Raw genomic sequence first — 19458 nt, forward strand, 5'->3', positions numbered from 1 at the left:
GTGCTGCTTGCAGCCCTCCAAAAAACCCACACTGAGGGTTTAGTAGCACTGTAACAAAGCCCAGCTTAGAGGAAAGGGCCCAGCCATAACAATAACATCCAACTGGCCTTGAGTATCCCTGAATTTATTATTTATCTGTGTGGCTGGCAGTGCCTGGGAGCTCAGCACAGAGGAATATTTGGCCCTGGCAGCAAAGCAGGAGACAAACACCAGCTGCCCTGGGAGAGCCCAGCGCATGCAGCACCACAGCCTGTCTCAGCCCACGGCCTGGGGTCTGCCAGGAGCAGGAGTTAAGGAAAGAAAAAGCCCAGGGAGGCTTGAGGGTGTCAGGAAGGTGATTTTCAAACCTCAGAAGTGAAACATGCAAGAGGAAAAATTTCTTCCAAGGTTAAGATCTCAAAAAGCAGAATGAGTTTTCGCAAAAAGGAAACTCCAGCCTTGATAAATTTGATGCTTTTCAGGAACACTTTAATCAGGGCCACACTTTTTTATTTACTGCTGTTGTGTTTTCAGCTCCCAGTACCTCTGCAGTAAACAGCCCCTGCAAAATCCAGGAGAGCAGAAAGTCTGAAAATGGAGGAGCTCAGCAGGAAACCAAAACCCAGACCCAGGGGCTTAAGAGCAGCCAGCACCACAATCCAAAAGACCCTTTTCAAGGCAGCACTGGAAAATGAGCCACGAACAATAAACACATCCAGCTGGGAAATTAAACAAAAGAGGGACCTTTACAAACCCACACCTGTGCTCCCTGTCCCAAAAGGCAGCACTGCCAGGATGAGTGCTTCCCAACTGCACCCTGAGCCATCTCCCTGGGCAGTGCTGTTAAAAATAGCTCCAGTGAATTCTTTGCAAGGAGGAGCAGCAGCTCTATGGCAAGCTGAGGAGAAGCATGTGGGCAATGTCTGCAGCCCCTGTCCCAGCCCTGCTGCTGCTGCCTCCTGGCTGGATCACAGCGGCTGCTGGGCTTCACACCCCAGCAGGACGGGAGGGTTAAATGCGTCTGCTGCTTTATTTGCTCCTCTGGCATGGCTCTAATGCTCTAATCGTTTTTGTACTAGTGCAGGACAAAGCACCACTCCTGTCCTTCCTGGCCATCTCCCAGAAACACTGCTTGAATCATTCCTCCAACTGCTGCTCAAATCCCCCATGGACACACGAGCCGCAGCTGAGCACCGCGCTAACAGGTGAGGCCCAAACTGAGGCAGCACGCCCGACTCTTTGGACAGTTTATGCGGTTTTGCACATCCACATTGGATTAGACTGCAAATGAAATTGGAATTAGCAGGGAATACTGCAAATACCAGACAGGGCTGGGGTGCCTGAAGGCGCAGCAATGACCTTGCAGCTAGAAATAGGGGAAGAGTTCAGCTCTCTGCCCTCATATTTGCTTATTAAGGGAATGACCTGTCTAGCACTGTCCTTCCTTCTCCAGGGTCTCCCTTCTCTCACTGATTCAGCAGACCCTGAGCAAGAACCAACTGAACACCTTCCAACCCAACCCAGTCTATGATTCCACGATTCTTGCCATTCTTGATACCAGGAGCTGTCAAAAACACCATTAAGCAAGAGTAATTCATCAGTCAGCTCAGGAAGGGAGAATTCTACTGAACTCCCCTCTCCTGGAAACTGGCTTTTCCATTCCTAGCCAAATCCCTGCTCCAGAATCCAGCAGGAATCATTTTGTCCTTCTGAAGAAACTTACAGTAATCGTTCATCTTGGCAGGAATGTTTGCTGCACTCAGAAGGGATCAAGGGAAAGCTGAAAAAGTGTTTTTGCTGATGGCAACGTGGTCCCTTGTGTTCACATCATGAAGGGCAAGAGGACATAGACCTGACCAGCACACACCTGGACTGGGGCTGGGACTGGATGACATTTAAAGGTCCCTTCCCGAATTCTATGATTCTACATCCTGTCTAGGACAGAACTTTCTGGCTTCTTGACTTGGCACACCATCTTCATACTTGTGTCACCTCTACAGCTGGAGTATCCCTTTGCTCCTGCTTAGTCCCAACCATCCCCTTTGTGTCTCTCCCTCTGCCTCCATGTGCATGCAGATACCAGCAAAACTCTGCTACTGCTAACCTTATTTGCCTCTAAGCAGCCCATGGCACTGAATATCCCTCTTCAGTCTGCCTCTCATGCCACTTTCCCAGCCCTCACTCAAACCCATCTGTCCCACCCCATGCGTGTCCTGCTCTGACAGACAGCTGTACCATTCACCCTCCTTTTGCTCTTTTTGCTCCATCACTCACATGCACGTACCCACTCTTTGACTCTGACATCCCTGAGGTGCATAAGCTTTTGCTGCTCTATGATATGGACTCTGCACTTGCAAGGTGTGATCTAAGTTGGGAAATAAGCATAAATCAACACCATTTGCTTCCTGAAGAAAACACGTCCATACTACTGCAACAGAAATCCAAAAAGAGAAATGAGCAGCTCAGGAGATGCCCCAGGCTTTTCCCTCTTGGTACCAGCACTTACACAGAAGTGGTAGCACTTTGTACATGCCCAGGCTACTTGGCAGGATAAATCAGACCTTTTATCCTTCATTCCACAGAAGGGGCATGACCAGGCCATTCAGCCCAGAGAAAAGCATCCTTTTCTGTGCAGTGCTTCAGGAGTACAGGCCTGGCAGAACTCCCTGCCACCTAATGAGCTCAGCCTTTATGATTACTTGGTGAATTTTTAAAATACCGAAATGTTATCCTTAGCTCTAAATAGCTCCAAGCCACTTGCATCTTTCACTGAGGGATACTTCCCCTTGGAACAGTTAAAGTGATACTAATCTTTCAGCAGACAGATCTGCAGCTGTCTTCAATAAGATGACAACCTACTCACTGCAGCCCTGCAAACAGGAGATTTGCTCCATCAATCTCTGCCACCCTGAATGCCCTGGGGGCTGAGTAGGACCGGATGGCCAGCGGTCATCAGGGCCTGACTGTGCCAGCCTGCATGGGAGCCCAAGGGCTGTGAGAAGCCAGTGGGGCTGGCACAGACCACAGCTGCTCTCTGTTTCCCCCACAGCCCCAGGATGCAGCCAGCAGCTGCCTAGAGCTGGCTCCAAACGGAGCGGAGCAAGCCAGAGCCTGCCAGCTCAAAGGGCTGTGGCACCAGGATGGCACCATGGCCCAGGGACACTGCACCAGCCTCAGACAGGCAGGACAGGCAGCTCCTGACCCTGCTGAAGCCTGTTCTGCCAGCACAGCCAGGCTGGGAGCAGCTTGTTAGAGCATCCACAGAGATATCTTTGGGGAAAGGGGGGATTTGCAGCTGACAGCTGGGCCCTCTCCCTTCTCCGCAGGTTTTCAGAGCTGCTCTTCTCCCTGCTGTCCCGGGTGCAGAATGAGTAGAGCCCTGAGGAGCCAGTCTCCCAGAGCAGCACAGCCTTGGGGCTATGCCCAAATGGCACTGATTTATTCCAGCTTCCAGGACACCACTACCAAAGGGGAGTACCCTGATTTAATTAGGTACCACTGCAAGATGAAAGCATCCAGGTTATCCCACTGATGAGTGCATCAAAACATCTTCACAGCACATATGCCTCAGCCTTTCCATCCCCCATGTGCTCCTGCCTCCCTGCCTGTACCTGCACTGAGTGAGCTCCCTGCCCTGCCCTGGGGATTCCCACTTCCAAGAAAGACCAGGGATGCAGCAGACATTTGTTTTGAGAGAACCCACCCGACCCAGGATCTCCTGCCCAGCCCCACACTCTGCCAAACAGACAGCATCCATAAGTCAAGTGTGTTCTACCAGACTGCCAGATCCACCAGCACTAAAATGGGTCAGAAAGTCTGTGTTTTCACTCTAAGATTGTTGGGTTTTTTCAATCAAATGTTTTAGCAACTTCTAATTCAAATGTTTTTCAGGTTTCAGCAATCCAAATCAAAAGAGTGAGGAACTGCCCTGCTTTGTGGGATTTTTCCCCCATCAAAAAAAAAAAAAAAAAAAAAAAGAAGAGAGGGAGCTGTGAGCTGTGAGGGCACCCAGCCCACTTCCCAGGCTTCAGTGCCTGCAGCTCCCATGCACCTGTATCCAAGGCTGCTGAGAGCACTCAGGCATATGGAACACCAGGCTCCTCCCAGCCCTCACTGAAGAATCTTCAAGCTTTGCAGGAGCAAAATGAAAAAACTTGGACTGAGAAAGCCAGAGGGCTCTGGCTCAGCACCAGGATAAGCTGAAAAAAATGCTCCTCCTCCAGGAGGAGGGAGGGCTTTTGTATCGCAGGCTTTTTATTTAAATTGGATGTTTTACTTAAATATTATTCATTTCTCAAGATAAGGCTATTTCACATTCCACAGAAATGATGATAACCTCTGAGCAAAGCATGATTGAATCAAATGATTTCAAAGCCCAGCTCCCTGCCAGCTGATTCCAAGCATTTGGATGGGAGTCAGAGCCTTCTTGTTCCATGAAGCAGCAGATCAATTGAACGAGACACTATCATTTTCCACAGTCATTTTTGCAGATTAAAGTCACACTTCATTTTCCCCTTTCTGTGTTTGTAAGCCGTTGAGGTAAGGATTTCCCAAGGTCAGAATGAACAGCCCATTATTTTAACATTCCCTGCCTGGCTATCTGGATTGCATCCATCCCATCTCTGCTGCTCTTGAGAGGATCCCTGCAAGCCATAGCCTCGCTTGCCTCAACCCTGATAACCCAGGGAGGCCTGGAGAAAGCAGTGTGCTGTCCAGCAAATGCTTTCTCCTTGGAGCTACTGAAAGTGCCTGTTCCCTCTTACCCTAATAAGGCATGAAAGTGCCTGAGGAAATTCATGTGAGGTGGGTGGAAAACAGATAAAGCTGTGCACTGACTCCTCCAGAGTCAGAGCACATCCTGCGTAAGGACCACGGTGGGCCAAAAATGTGTCAGTGCTGGAACTGCAGCCAGCCTGGATGAGGCTGTTCTGGGAGAGGGCTGAAAGAAAGGGGTGAAGGCATCACACCATCACTCACCCAATGGCACTGAAGCCCTCCAGCCCTCAGAGCCTCACACATGGAGGGGACACACTGTGGGTGTCCCACAGCTGGAGCAGGTGTCTGATCCTGGCTCTGGACCCCAGCACAGAGGCTTGCTGTCCTCATGGCCACACCGGATCAGGAACAGAGAAAAGCTCACCCAAACCTTACAGCCCTCTCCCTGCATGGCTCCAGTGGATGGGTGGAATGAGGATCAGGCAGAGGTTTGAAAATGGCAGTATTTCTGCAGAGCTGGAGACTGGTGTGCCACACAGAAAGTGGGAGAGTTCCAGCCCTCAGTTTCCGCTGGTGCAGAAATAGATGCCAGCAACTGGGTTTCTATTAACCAAGGGTGATGAAACAGGATTATCCTCTTTATAAACACGCCGAGCCCTGTGAGAAACATCTTTACTGGGACAGCAGGGCTGAGGAGCATCCCCTCAATGCTGTGTCCTGGCACTCCAGCTATAGCAGGGAACTGTGTAGCTGCCCTTGTTTTTCCCTGTCCATGTGCACACTGACTCTCTGAACGCTGCCCATGGAAGCACTGAGATGCATATTTCCACTATGGGGGCTGTGGGGCAGCCAGAATTCCTGGAGTAGCCACAATACACAGCATTGTATTGTAGGAGCTGTGCTCAGCTCAGGCCACTCAACTCCCTCCAGGTGTAGCTGTACCTTCCTAGGAGTGACCCTTCCACTGCACCCCATGGAGAGTGGGGTAGTCCTTGGCCCCCCTGCACCTGCATGCACTTGTCTTTTAAGCCCTCTGAGAGGTCAGGCTGTGACATCTGTGATCTTTGGTGTCTGATCAGACAGCTGCAGAAATGCTGCTCCCAGCTCCTGTGTCTCTCTGTGGCAAATAGCAGCCAATAACACACCTGGGGCTGGGAGAAGTTCTGCCCATCTCCTGCCTGCTGCTGCCTCCTAATTACAAACCCATCCATCACAAACGGAGGTGTGCAGTCCTGGAGCAAAGAGATTGTGAAGCTGGGAGAGCAGAGGAGGATCAGTTGCTTCCTCCTGTCCTGGCAGAGGCTGTCCTGAGCCACTGCTGCTGCTGCCTACTCTCACAGGGTGGCCATGAGCATCCTGTCCTCCTCCAGCTTTAGACCTAAAGCTCTGGGAATGTGCTGAACTCCTGAAGTGTCTAATGCCTGTGTCTCTGGCTAAAAGCACATTTTAAAAAAATCCTAAAGCTTTTCAGAGCAAACCCCAAGTCTAATTCAACAAATCTAAAATCTAAGGTCTGAAATCTAGCCTCAGGGAAGCTGAGCTGTGCTGTCAGCCCCAGGAGCGCCAAGGCCACCATGGCCACCAGCACTGGACACACACCATGCTTCACCAAAGGGGTGCCTCGTGAAGTCATGCCTTTGGCTATCTACCTTCCCCACCAGCAGCTTAAACCCCCAACAGCAGTGGGGACAAGGGCAGAGCTGTGCCAAATAAAGCACCTTGCGAGTGGGAGCGTGCAGCCGAGCCCCAGCAGCGTGGGCTGCCCCAGCCCTGGCTCTCAGCTGTCACACTCAGGCCGTGCTGATAAAGCCCTGCTCTGCCTGCCCTTATTTAGTCAGGAGCCTCTGCTGACTCCAGCGATTTCGGGACGTCATTTGCACCACACACCCGCGTTCCCCAAGGAGACGCTCGCTGCTGCCCGGCCATGCAGCCTGGAAATGCTGAGCGCAGGGAGACAGCAGCGACGCTGCTGGGAATGCAGCCAGGCACAAGAGGCTTGGAAAGTGATACAGGAGCTGTCAAGCACTCTTGTTATTTGAAGGGAGAGCTAAGATGTGCCCCAAAGTCATGGATACAGACAGAAAACTAACTCAGGCTTCAAAACTGGGCAACAGCTCACACGGTGAGAAATGCCCGTGTGTTGGTGGCAGGGAAGCCACACCAATGTGATTCCAGGCACTGGAGCTCTGTAGTGCTTCCACGCTGCCCAGACTCACCATAACGAGCAAACCCTACTTAATCAGGAATTAATGCCCCACACTTCAGAACACAGTCTAGAAATTCCTACAGATATCTACAGATATTACATTAAAACAAAAATAAATCCAATATGCATTCACTTGTAGTTGTACTCTCTAGGCATAAACCACACAGGGTCTTCAGGGCCAGCACCCAAGGACAAATTGGTGAAGCACAGCAGCCATTATAGCCTCTAATATCTTGCCTTCCTATTGATCCCGTGACATCCGGCAGATATATCTGAGGTGTTACTGCCAGGCCGTGCATCCGTCAAAGGATCTCAGAGCTTGGCCAGACCCGTGCCTTGCAGGACACATGGCCAAGTCCCTCCATTGATTTTGGTCCAAGTCACTGGGAAGCACAACCATGTGCAGAAGCAGAGCCCGTCAGACACTGCTGCAGTGGGACAAAGGTGGGATTTGCAGTAGTTACACTCATTTTGTACCCTAAAAGCACCAGTGAGAAGGGAAACTCCTGTATGAGCTGCCTGCCTACTGAGCACACAGATTTTAAAATATCAAAGGCTCCCCCTGCAGACAGTCCTGCCCTTCCTCTTGCTTTATTTTATTTTATTTTCATCTGTTCTGAAGAGATAAAAGCCAACTATTTTCATGCTTCTTCTCCCTGTATTTGGTGGGACCATCCTCCCCATTTGACAGGCAAGCACAGGCTGGCTAAGACAGCTACAATGTGCAGCATGACAGCATGACAAGTATTGGAGCACCAGCAGTGCAGGGCAGGGATAACGAACACCAGACAGTGTGTGTTAACCCCTATGTCCATCCGTGGCTGCCCCAGGGCAGGAGTAAGGCCATGCCTGCTGGCTGCCACAGAGACGAATTTTCTCCCCAGTGACAGCAGCTTGGGTGAGGATTCACACTCCAGTTCCTATCAGCTCCATCCCTCTAGCTGATCCCCAGCACTGCTGATAGTCATGCCCAGGGCTTTTCCCAACATCTGAGTGGTACCAATGGGCTTTGCCTGAGGTGAAGCTGGCTGACCTGGATGGGCTGCTCAGGATAGCAAGGCCCCATGCGAAATGATTTTCACTGAAATAATGAAAAACAGAATGAGAAAAATAGCTGTTCCCTCAGCTGACAGTGAGATGATGTCCTTAGCTTCTTGCACAATGGGGAAAGCAGCAGACTGCCAACCCAGGAGGATTTGGGAGGGAGCTGATGAGGCTAGGACAGCACTGCTGGGGCAGGACAGGCAGTAGCTGGCACTGCCTGTGGCCCTGGCTGGAATGCCCAGCCTGAAACAGCAGGTGGGACAGGAGCTGTGAAGCAGCCTGGTGCCTCAGATGCCCTTGGAGTCCCTGGGGATCACTGCTCTCCTGCCCAAAGCCCCCAGGCAGGGCACCCCTCGGTGCTGCTGACAGCCACCAGCTGCGTGCCCCCAGAGCTCCACACGTGCCTGGGATTCCTGCGGCACAACTGGCTGAGGCAGCTTCCAGTGCTCGGGCTTGTTTTGCTCAGAATTTCTATCCCTAAAGAGCCTTTTATGGTGCAAAAGGGAGAAATCTGGCCTTTTCCTGGCATTTCACCCCCAGACAGCAGAAGACTGGATGTTATGGCAGTTTAGTTCTGCATGGGGCTCCCTTGGGTGCCACAAGCAAAGGAAACTAAATATCCATGTACAACAGCACAGGTGTGCAGAGGTAGCTGGGAATTTGCACAGTCCACCTGCTGTGTCCTGATAATTAGTGCCTAGTACATACTGATGTGCCACATCTTCCCCCAGAAAAGGATTGGTGTAGCCTCAAAGGCATTTTTTTGGGTAAGGGACACACTGCCATCTGTGGAGAAATGTAAATGCTCCATCTAGTAAGCTCCACCTCACAATTACGAGCTCAGGCAATGCTAATGATAGTGCAGCCCTTCTATAAACTGTAATAATCCATTTTCACAATCTGTCTGCAATTACTCTGCCCTGGGTGTGGAAACTGAGGCAAGGTTCAAGGCCAAAGCAAAAGTTGGTGGCAGAACTGGTGTTTAAACTAAGGATGTTCTCGAGGCAAAATTAGGTATATTTGGGTATATTTGGTATATTTACTCTCTACACCAAATCTGAGTTGAAAGGCAGAAGGAGAAGAGCATGAGTCAAATTTACAAAATGCATCATGTAGAGAAAGTGGCTCTGCCCTGAGCAACATACAACAGGAATAAACACTGATGGAAACACAGTGTTATAGTTTACAGGACACAGAGCCTGAATTCCCCTCTCCCAGCGGGTCCAGCTCAGCTGGAAGCAGTGCTGCAGGAATGGGACTGGCTCTACACTGCCAGTGAGCACAGCAATTCCTTCCCTGCCCCAGCAGCCGCACCACTGCAGGGTCTGCTGGCTGAGGACTCCCTGGAGGAAACCAGCTTCCACCTCTTATTTCCTCCAGCTCTAAGGTTTCCTTAATAGGAAATTATTCCCCGGCTGCACTGGGGAGGGTTGCAGTCCCCAGCCAGGGCAGCAGGCGCATTCCAGCCCGTGATGGAAAACACTGCAGAGCCGCTTTTGATCCAAAGTGTAAATAGTGTATAATAAAAAGAGGTTTGTGTAAACCAGCCAAACTCTAAGGGAGCAGTGTTTGCAGCTCCAGCCTCCTTATTCACACCGTGGCCACACGCTTTTCCCGGGCACAGCAAAGCTGGTGTCAGGCTGAGCCTGCCCTGCCAGGAGGATCCAGGGCCCCACACCACCCCAGCCTGTTATTTTTATCCTAGCTGGCCCTGCAGGGAGCTTCACTTGCAATCCTGCTGGATTTTCTCCACCAGTCCCTGAGGCAACTGGGTTTTGTTAAAAAACCTCAATCATGCTCCCCACAATAGTCTGGAGAAGAAAGGGCCACCAGGAGAGTAAAGCAGGGGTTTCTCCAAGGAGCAGAATGGGGGAATAGGTGTCCTCTTTCTTTATTTCCCCCCTTTGCTTGATAATGAAGTAACTGATAATAAAACAGGAATTAAAAGGAGTGAGACAGGACAGCCATGGAGTTGCAGCCACTGCCCAGCAGTTGAGCAAAGCCTGTGCAGGGTGAGGTTTTCTTGGAGAGGCCAGGTGAAACCTCAAGGACTGTTACGACCATATTTCCCCACGGAAGAGGAGAGGAGCGAAGGCTCCAACCCTGCCTCCCAAGTCTCTGTTCTCTGCCAGGTCAGCTCTGAGACTGGCAGGAATGTTGCAGGAGTATGCTGCCAACACAGCTCGGACACAGGCAGTGATGTGAGCTGGAGAAGGAGAATTTCCTCTGCCCTTTCCAGGCAGACCCTGAAGCCACTCTTATTTCCTCCCTCCTCCATCCCAGGATGGAGAGTGGAGCAATTACACTGAGCTGCTAAAATTGACAGCCCTAATGCTTCCCACAAACTCCCCACAGTGTCACACTTAGGGCTCCAGTGCCAAGCTGTGTTCTGCCGCAGCCCCAGTTTGTCTGGGACACATCTCACTTGCTGCTCTGTTGAATTTATCACGATCAAACCCCACTATTTCTCATGCTGTCCCATGAATGCCCAGCAGCTCTGACAGCCTGGCACAGCACAAGGATGCTCCCCATCCTGCTCAGTGCCAGGGCTGGTAACAGTTCCTGCTGTCCAGCAGCTCCCCTCTGGACCAGGGCTGAAGGGGGACAGGAGAGGGGACAAGAGAAAGGACAGGTCCTGGGCACACGGGATGGGGACCACCACCACAGGGGCCCGTGTGCTGGAGCTCCAAGCACCCACCTGGATGCCGCAATCTCTGACTTCTGCCGGGCGATGGCCGCAGCCCTCTGAGCCCCCTCCACGCTCCTGTCCACCTTCTGCCGAATCTTGGCGCTCTTGAGGGGCAGCACACGCTTCTTCATGCCCTTGACCAGGACATTGTGTCGGTACTTGCCCTCCTCCTTTTTGCCGTCGGGCAGCGTGGTGCAGCCGTAGCCATGCCGCAGGTTGTCCAGCCACTCGCCCTCGTACTTGAGCCCGCTGGAGCGCTCGCTGACCCCGAAGCCGGCGCGTTTGTCGTTCTTCCACTCGCCCATGTAGGTCTCCGTGGTGGTGGCGTCGATGTCGGACTCGAAGGGAGTGTATTCCTCGCCCTCGGCGCCCTCGCCCAGGCTGACAGTGGAGGTGGCGTCGCTGGCAGCCGAGCTGATCCCGCTCTCACTCTTCAAGAAGCTAACGCGGCTCTTCTGGCTGGCCAGGGATGACTTGGACTCGGACTTCTTCAGCTTCCCCAGCAAGGAGCCCCTGCGGAAGAGCCCCCCTTTCTTGGCCTTGCCGGCCTCCGCGTCCGCGTAGAGGCTGAGGGCGAACCCGCCGCGGGTGATGGTGGGCGAGAGGGGCAGGCTCTCGGGGTTGGCGGCGGGCGAGTCCTGCTGCGGCAGGGTGCCGTTGCTGTGCTCGCTGCGCAGGGAGGACAGCGATGTGCGCAGCGGGGAGCGCACCACGGAGGCCATGCCGTAGGGCACGCTCTGCCGGACGCCGTAGCCGTGCCGCATGCCGTTGGTGAACTGGCCCTGGTACGTGCCTGCGGGAGACAAGGGGGACACGGTGAAAAAGCAGCTTGGTCCGGGGAGAGCTAAGGGACGTGAGCTGTGGGGTTGCACTGAGCCCGGCTCTGCTGGTGCTCTCTTGCGTGCAAAAGCATCAGTGCCCAAGGAGCAGAGAACAAGCCCAAGAGGCTCTGCTGGCAGGTGACAGCTCACTGGAAAGGGACCGAGGCGCCAGCGGACACTGATGCAAACCCAAAGCCGCTTCCTGTACGGGATGTGGATTTGCATCCAGAGCAGGGAGCGGGAGGCAGCCACGAGGGTGGAGTTTGGGCAGTGCGGAGGGTGGCAGCAGCCCCAGCGGGCATGTGAGCTGCGATGGCACATCTCTCCTTGGCTTGGTGACAGTCCCTTTCAGCCTGTTCTGCAGTCTGTCACTTGCAGGCTGCCGGGACCAGCTCTAGACCCCTGAGTCACAATCCCACATGTCCACTGACTGCCCCGGTACCTGAAGCCACATCTCCCTGGCCCTGACATACTGCTTCTCTGAGTTCTCAAGATCAAGGCTCATGCCACACTGCACAAAGCAAGAGATGGGCAAAAAAGGGAGGAGAGAAGCAGCTCTGTGTGGGGTTCCTTAAGCTTTGCCCCAAAAGGCACCACCCTACCACATTCCTCCAGACCCAGCTCAAGAGGGCAGATGGTGTCATATGATGGGAGATACAGGAAAGATCATGTTCACCATGGCCAGGGCTGCACTTTGGGTACAAGACCCTGCTAAGAACCAGCAGGACTTTGGCAGTGACACCTTGAAGGACTGAGACACTGCTCCTCTCCAGAGCCTCTGATCCCAAAGGTCAGCAGAGTGGATACCCCCACTCTGACTTTTCTCACCAGGATGTCAAGAGACTTAAATTATTTTCACAGACATCTGTCCTAAACCTGGTTTGCAAAAAGCAGTGACTGCCAGAAGACACATGATTTTAGGAGAGCAGGCACTCCCACGGTCCTGGGGAGGCTCATCCAGGGCTGGGCTGAGATGGAAGGGGGTGACCCCTATTCAAGGCATTAATCTACCCCCTCAGACACTATTACTGAGCCCAGGGATGACCCTGCTCCCCAAGGAGCAAATCCAGTTCCTTCTTTGGTGATTGTGGGAGTGCATATTTTACAGTCTCCCAGGCCACTTCTGCAGCATAATCTCTCCTCCCAAGCTTCAGGTTTCGTTGAAATCCTCTTTGGACCCGCCTGTGGAGTGTTAACTTACAGTGCTGAGGGCCAGGAAAGACAAGAAGTGCCCAAGTGAGCAGCAGCTGCTGCCCCGGCTGAGCTGCCCCCAGCCAGCCCCTGCCCACCCTGCAACACAGAGAATTTTGGGGTCCCTGTAAACAGTTGGCCTCCCCTACAAAATAAGTAGGGGTGCAGGTAGTACAGAGCATCTGCAGACTGCAGCGAGCCATGGGGAGCCATCTGCCAGAGCAAGGGGCCATTTCCCATTTTTATGGAAGAGTTTGAAGCTCTGCTATGGAAAAAAAAGGAAAAACAAGCATGGGTTTGGGCATGAGCCAGGAGTCAAGGACCATCATTGGAGATTCCAGGCATCTGGGCGTGTTCCTCACTGTGCTCCCAAATCCCTCTCCATGAAACGGTGATGAGTCTTCCCAGCGCAAACTGAAGTTCTAGAGACCCCCCATAGTGCCCCCATGTCCCTCCCTGGTGAGGTCAGTGCTCCATCCCACCCGCCCAGCCAGCAAGCAGGGCTGACACACGATCAGGGTGACATTGGAGACCTTCTCCTAGGATGGGAACAACTTCACACGTATCAGGCTGCAGCTGATCATGCCGCCATGTTAATTCCCTGGAAAAGGAACTCTGGAAAAATCTTGCAGGTTTAGGGGATTCAGCCACTCCTCAGGGGTCAGGTCAGAGCAGCTGCTGTACTCCAGCAAATCCCCAGCCCCCTCTGTCACCCTGAACAGCACCAGAGCTAGCTGGGTTGGAAAAGCCACATGGCACAGTGGATCTCCAGGGAGCAGGGATGGGGGTGCCACCCTCAATACGGGGCTCAACACCAGCTCTGCAGGCTGGTCTCTGCTCCCTGATTTCAGCCTGTACGGCACAAGTAACACTGTCCCTGTCACCAGAGCTGCCAACCCTGCCTGGCTGAACAGAGGGCACCGACATGGCACTGCCCACGGCTGCCCAGCCAAGGTGGGGGTGAGCCACGTCCCTGTCATGCTGCAATTCCCTGCCCAGCTGAGACTTCATGCCGGGGCAGGGCCATGAAGCACCCCTGGAGAGGAGCCAGAGGCTGCAGGGAGCGGCTGGAGGCGCCGGCAGCCGTGCGTCAGGACACACACAGTTTGAGCAGAGCCAAGCCCTGCCTCACCAACACGTCCCAGTGCAGCCAGTTCAAGAGAAAATGGGGCTGTGCAAAATCTCTCTGCAGCAGGGCTGCAAGTCCCCAATGCACCACCACACCCCAATACCAAAACAGCCTGGGCAAGGGGTGACAGGCAGCACACAGAGCTGTCAGCCAGGCTGCCACGAGCTCACATGTGTCTGAGGTTCTGCAAAGAATAATTCAAAAGCAATGGATGTGGAACAAATAAATCTCTGTATAGGATGAAAATGGGACAGAACCCACTTCCATGCCTCCCTAGCCTTGGTGGTTCACTTTACCCCATCAGGGTGTTGCCTGCATTTTTACTTGTCCTAATGACAAAAACCACTGGCTCTTCTGTAACCCCCAGGAATATGATTCATCACCTCTGCCCATCCTCAACCAAAAGCAAGCAATGCTGCCTGGGTGACTTTGTAGGATGGGAAGGATTAAATCGTAGGATTGATGGAAATGACATCCCTGCAGCCTTCCCTTCCAAACACTCCAAAGGGGCGGGAGCACCCTCCACTTCACCCCAGCAGCAGGATGGAATGGTGCACGGCTGCATTAAATGCAAAAGCTTCAGTTCCTGGTGCCCTCCAGCCCTGCAGCAAGATACCATCACCAAGTGACACACTTCCCCTTCCCAGCCTGTCTCAAGGCTCCCATATAATTAGTGATGAATGTAAATAATACAAACAACCATGTAAATAATGCAAACAGCTCAAATCGCATCCTTGCCCTAGAGTCCCCTGCTGTCACCCAGATACTGCGATGACAGGCGGGTTAGAACTCAGGGTAAGTGGCCAGAGACATTTAAACACTGCACAGCACCATGTGCAGGACAGGCCAGCAAGAACTGACTGCTGCTTTTTGGTGCCAGCAGTACTGTCTGATGGGTTCTGCTGGAAAAGAAAGGCAAAGAAAACAACATAGAAGAGTTTAAAAAAAAATCACTGTATTAATTCATGGGTCACACTCAGCCAGGCAGGAGCTCTGCTACAGAGGCAGCAGACAAAAGCCATCACCATCTTGGCTCTCCCAGGCCCCTTTCCTCCTTTCCCAGCCACAATCCCATGGATACTGCTCCTTCTGTCACAGTCCAGGTCCCTTTCCACTGCACTTGCCCTGCCACAGGCACCCGAGGAGTTGTGCTGCTCCATATCACCCATTTCATCTCCCCCATAAAGCACTTCTGCATTTCTTTTCCCCCCTTCCGTAATCTTGTGATCTCTGGTTGGTCTAATTGTTTCCCCGTGGTTAACTGACACTGCTGTTTCCCTTAGCACCCTCGAGAACAAATCTCAGTATCAAAAATAAGTTGGTTTTAGGCTGCTTTGATTGCAAGAGAGGTTCCCCCCCACCCCCCCATAGATACATATAAGCAGTTACTTGTACAGTAAAGACAGGCTTTGGGCTGGATCATGGGTATGCAGCACGAGTCAGCATTAGCAATGAGATTTCTCTCTGCAGTAAGACTTGACTCAGAGTTTTGACTCACAGTCAAAAGCACAGAAGTATCCAAAAAATGAGTCCTGTCTTACAGCATGGACAAAACTCACCAGTCCAAGCCAAATAACTACATGTTTACTCATAGCTTATGTTGCAGAACAATGAGTCCCTTCATTCTATGCCTTCCACAACCCCACTCACTGTCTGCTTTAGCCAGAGAGCCCTGCCCCTGTAAAGGGCTCTGAGCTCTTCCCTGGTGACAGCAGCACACACTGGTATATCCAGCCTGGATACCCAAAGAAATAAACCAGAATATCACTGTATCTGCCCAGCCACACCAGGAGCTCTGAACCCTTTGGCTGATTTCAATCCATGTTACAGAAGGCTCCTTAAAGCCATCAGTCTCCCATACCTTTCACAAAAATAGGCTTTTGGTAGTGGGGAGAAAAAGCAAATAACCCACACAGTGCCTGGGCTAAACTTCACCATGACCCTGATTTTTATTAGACACCAAAAATCTAATTAGAAAGCTTCACTACAGATTTGGGTTTTTTTTAGCCACCAGTCTTGGCCAGACACAAGATTCAAACACAAACAATGCTATATTTTAAGCATATTTTGAAATGTAAATTTTTATGCATGTCTATATAGAAATGTATATATGAAAGTTAAAGTCTATTTTAAAACATTAAAATCAGCTACATTTCCCTGAAATCCAAGCAGCCCAACCATGACCTAAAGTTTCTGAGGACCTGGCAAGAGCTGCACATTCCCAGAGCCCTTTTCCTCGTGTGGCTGGCTTCCAAGGGGCTTGGGAATCATGTCCCCTACTCGAGGGACGGCAAATTTCCAAAGCTTTTCCAGATGTTTATTTTGGCAACCCCAAATTCAAACATTAACAGGTCCCATTAGCAGTCTGGCCACATCTGGATCTTGCAGGTGGTTACTGTGTGCAGGTGAGGAGACAAAACAGGAGAAGGTCCTGCAGGTCAGTGGGACCATTCCACCCCTGTCCCACAGATGTGATACTGACGGTGATCCCTGGCTTTGGCTGCAGTTTTCTACATGTTCCTGTGCCATCAGAGAAGCTCATGTGTTGAATGAACAGCTCAGATCAGCCAGGATATGATGACCCAGCACATGGAGCAGCCACTGGGCACCCCTGCACAACCCTCGTGGGGCTGAGCTCAGTGTTTTGGCAGGGCACATCTTCACAGATCAGGGCTAAACTGCCAAGCTTGAGTGGCACCAGGGATCATGCAGCTGGCACGTTCTTGGGTGTGGGACAACACCCTGGGGAGAGCTGTGCTGACAGAAGCAGAATATTATATATCCTTACAGGAGAAAGCATCAACTCATCTTTCCCGCTCTTCTGTCCCAAGCTTTCAGTCCAATATTTAATCAAACTCCTATGTCATATCTTATCACTCAAAATTCTCCCTCAGAATATTAACTGGAATTCCAGTAGCCCTCCACCCTTCAAAGGATCTGCATTTTAGGAAGCAGGAAGAAAGCAGCTATGCAAATTCAAAGGAGACTTTGAGATCTCCAGAATGAAATTCCCAATGGCAACCATTGCTGACAGTTACCTGATTGCTGCTCTTTACTCATCAGAGCACACATTACTTGTCACCTACACACCTTATGGCCTCACATTGAGATTCTGTGCACAGAACTATCTCACTGGGGCCATGAAACCTGCACCCATTAAATGTTTCCACGGCCACAGGAGAGAAGAGAGAAAATTTAAGGAGCTGGAGGGATGTGTCAGTTCATGTCTCTACCTACAACGTCCAAGGGCACAAGGAAAATAGATCATCTTCAAGACTGTATTCCCAGGCTTAAAGTTAGCCACAAACCCACACAACTCATTGAGAAATATTTATGAAAAACAGAGCCCTGAAAGCCAGTCTCAAATTAGTCCATTTTTCTAATGTCTATAAATGTGATGCTTTTCATTCTGAAGATTTATATTATTACATTTATTTTGCTTTATAAACTAACTCCAGTGCCTGTCCTAGATAAATATAGATGCAATTTTGATCCATATTTTGAAGGGTGTTTATTTCAAATCACCCTCTCTATTTAGCTATCCTAAATGTGGCAGCCTGGAACATTACATTGCTGAAGAGACACAAAATTACTGGCACAGAAATTCTTGCAATGTTTCTAACCCCAGAATTGCTACTAATGCAAGAACACAATTAGATCAAGCATGTACAGAGCACAACAAATATCTGACTCCATGGTGGAGTTGTGTAGTAGCGGGGGTTGAAAGCTTCCAAGTAACCAAAGGGATTTATTTTGGGGAAAGGTGAGTAACTATGTATTCGAAACAGCTTAGATGGACTCAATCAAACTCTTCAGCAAAGCAGATGTGCAGGCAGCCTGTCAGAGGCATGCAGGCAGTGTTCAATGCCTGGGGAAAGTGTGCTGGGATGCTGTGGGTGGCTTATGTCCGACACGAGAACATTCCCAACTTGCTGCCTGGTGAGTGAGTGCATGGCTGGCTCACAGTACTTGTGCACCAGCCGGGAGTTTGTGGGTTGGCTCAGCCATAAGCTGCAATAACCAATCCCTGGGAAAGCAGGAGTCAAAATCTACACAAAATCAAGCTGGTTGGTGTTAACTGCCACCACAGACGCTCATGAGCAGCTTGGGGCAATGGTCCTGCTGCTCCTCCCTTGTGTCTGCAGATGGTGAGCTGTGCACCCTGCGCCCAGCTGGGAGAATCAGGGCACACAAACATTGATGAGATGGTTGCACCCCAAGCTCCTCTCCTTGACCGAAGCACCTCAATGGCTCATTGTAGAGCACTGTGCCTGTCTGGATCTCAGCAGTAGGGACAGGACTAGGTCACCTCTTCAGCAGGGACAACATGCAACCTCTGTTGTCACAGGCTGGGTATGACGCTGTCCATCCCCCTCCCATTCCCTCTGGAGCCATCCTTACCTCCGTCAGCGTAGGTCTCGGTGCCGTAACCATCCTGCAGGCCATTGTTCCATGTACCCTCGTACTTGGCTCCGCTGCTCATGCTCTGCCTGGCGCCATACCGTCCCTTAAAGCCATGGGTCCACTCGCCTCTGTAAACCCACCGTCCTTTGGTCTCGATTCCCAGGCCGTGCCTCTTGCCTTGGGACCAGTAGCCTTCATAGGTGTTGCCGCTGGGCCACGTGTATATGCCCACCACTTCGAAGCCGTAGTTCCAGGAGCCCGAGTACTCGCCCTGGCCCTTGGGGCCGGTGCAGATGCCGTGCCCGTGGGCTTTGCCCCCCTCCCAGCCCCCGCAATAGGCGCCTCCATCATCGAAATCGAACCTGCCGCCGCTCATGGTGCCCTGCGGTGCCCCTCAGCCGGGCAGCGTTCCCGGGGCAGCGCTCCGGGGCTCCCGCATCCCCGGGGGGAACGGGCTGGGCGCCGGCAGCGGCCGCTCCTGCCTCGCCTGGCCCGGCCGAGGGGCTGGGGCACGGGAGAAGAAATTGGAAAAGAGGGAGGGGAGAAGGGCGGGCCGAGCCCCAGCCCCCCCGTGCTAGGGGCAGCCGCTCCGCGCCGGTACCTGCCCCGCGGGCACGGGCATGGGCATGGGCCGCCCGGGGAGCCGCTCCCGCGGCAGAGGGAGGGATGGGGGTCCCGATCCCCGCGGCCGAGAAGGGATGGGGGTCCCGAGCCGGCCGCTCTCCCCCGCCCGGCCGCCGCCGCCCGCCCCGTCCCTTGCCGCTCTCCTCCCCCGCCGGGAGAAAGGTCAGCGCTGCCCTAACAAGGCCATCGGATCCCAGGAGCTGCTCCCAAAAATAACCCCCCGGAGCCCGGCCCCCGCCTCGGGGCCCTTTTATGAAGGAGGGGAGAGACACATCCCACCCCCCCGCCGTCCCCCGCCCCGGGCAGGGATCCAGGCGGAGAAGAGGCTGGGAAAGTAAATGTCCGCTTAAAATAGAGCCTGGGAAGGGGCGGCCGCGCTCCCCCCGGGCCGGCGGCCGCTGTCCCGCTCCGCCGGAGCCCCGCGGGATGCGGGGACGGAGCGCTCGGGAGCAGGACACTCACACCGTGTAATTGGGCAGAGGTAGAACCCCGGTGCAGAGCACAGCTCACTCAGCCCCTCTGCTACTTCCGAAGTGACTTTCCAGAGCTGCTTTAGGGTAAGGAAAGTAGTTCACTAGTAGTCATTTAGCCCTCTCTCCCAAACAACAACAAACTTCCCAAGTTTCCTTCTGTTTAACAGCCAGCAGCAATTAAA

General features: G+C 52.5%; 1 protein-coding gene across 1 annotated transcript in view; it reads right to left on the minus strand.

Annotated features, from left to right (window-relative positions):
* The window catches only part of JPH2 (junctophilin 2), a 30801-nt gene extending 11853 nt beyond the window's left edge, over positions 1-18948 (minus strand). Inside the window, exons 1-2 of the mRNA XM_085079705.1 lie at positions 18177-18948; positions 10644-11427 (exon numbers count right to left, since the gene is read on the minus strand). Coding sequence (XP_084935831.1) covers positions 10644-11427; positions 18177-18555 — 1163 coding nt within the window. The 5' untranslated portion in view covers positions 18556-18948. The remainder of the gene's footprint in view (positions 1-10643; positions 11428-18176) is intronic.
* Positions 18949-19458: the final 510 nt, after the last annotated feature.

This window comes from Lichenostomus cassidix, chromosome 20 (assembly GCF_008360975.1).
Source record: "Lichenostomus cassidix isolate B80296 chromosome 20, HeHo_3.0, whole genome shotgun sequence".
NCBI lineage: Eukaryota > Metazoa > Chordata > Aves > Passeriformes > Meliphagidae > Lichenostomus > Lichenostomus cassidix.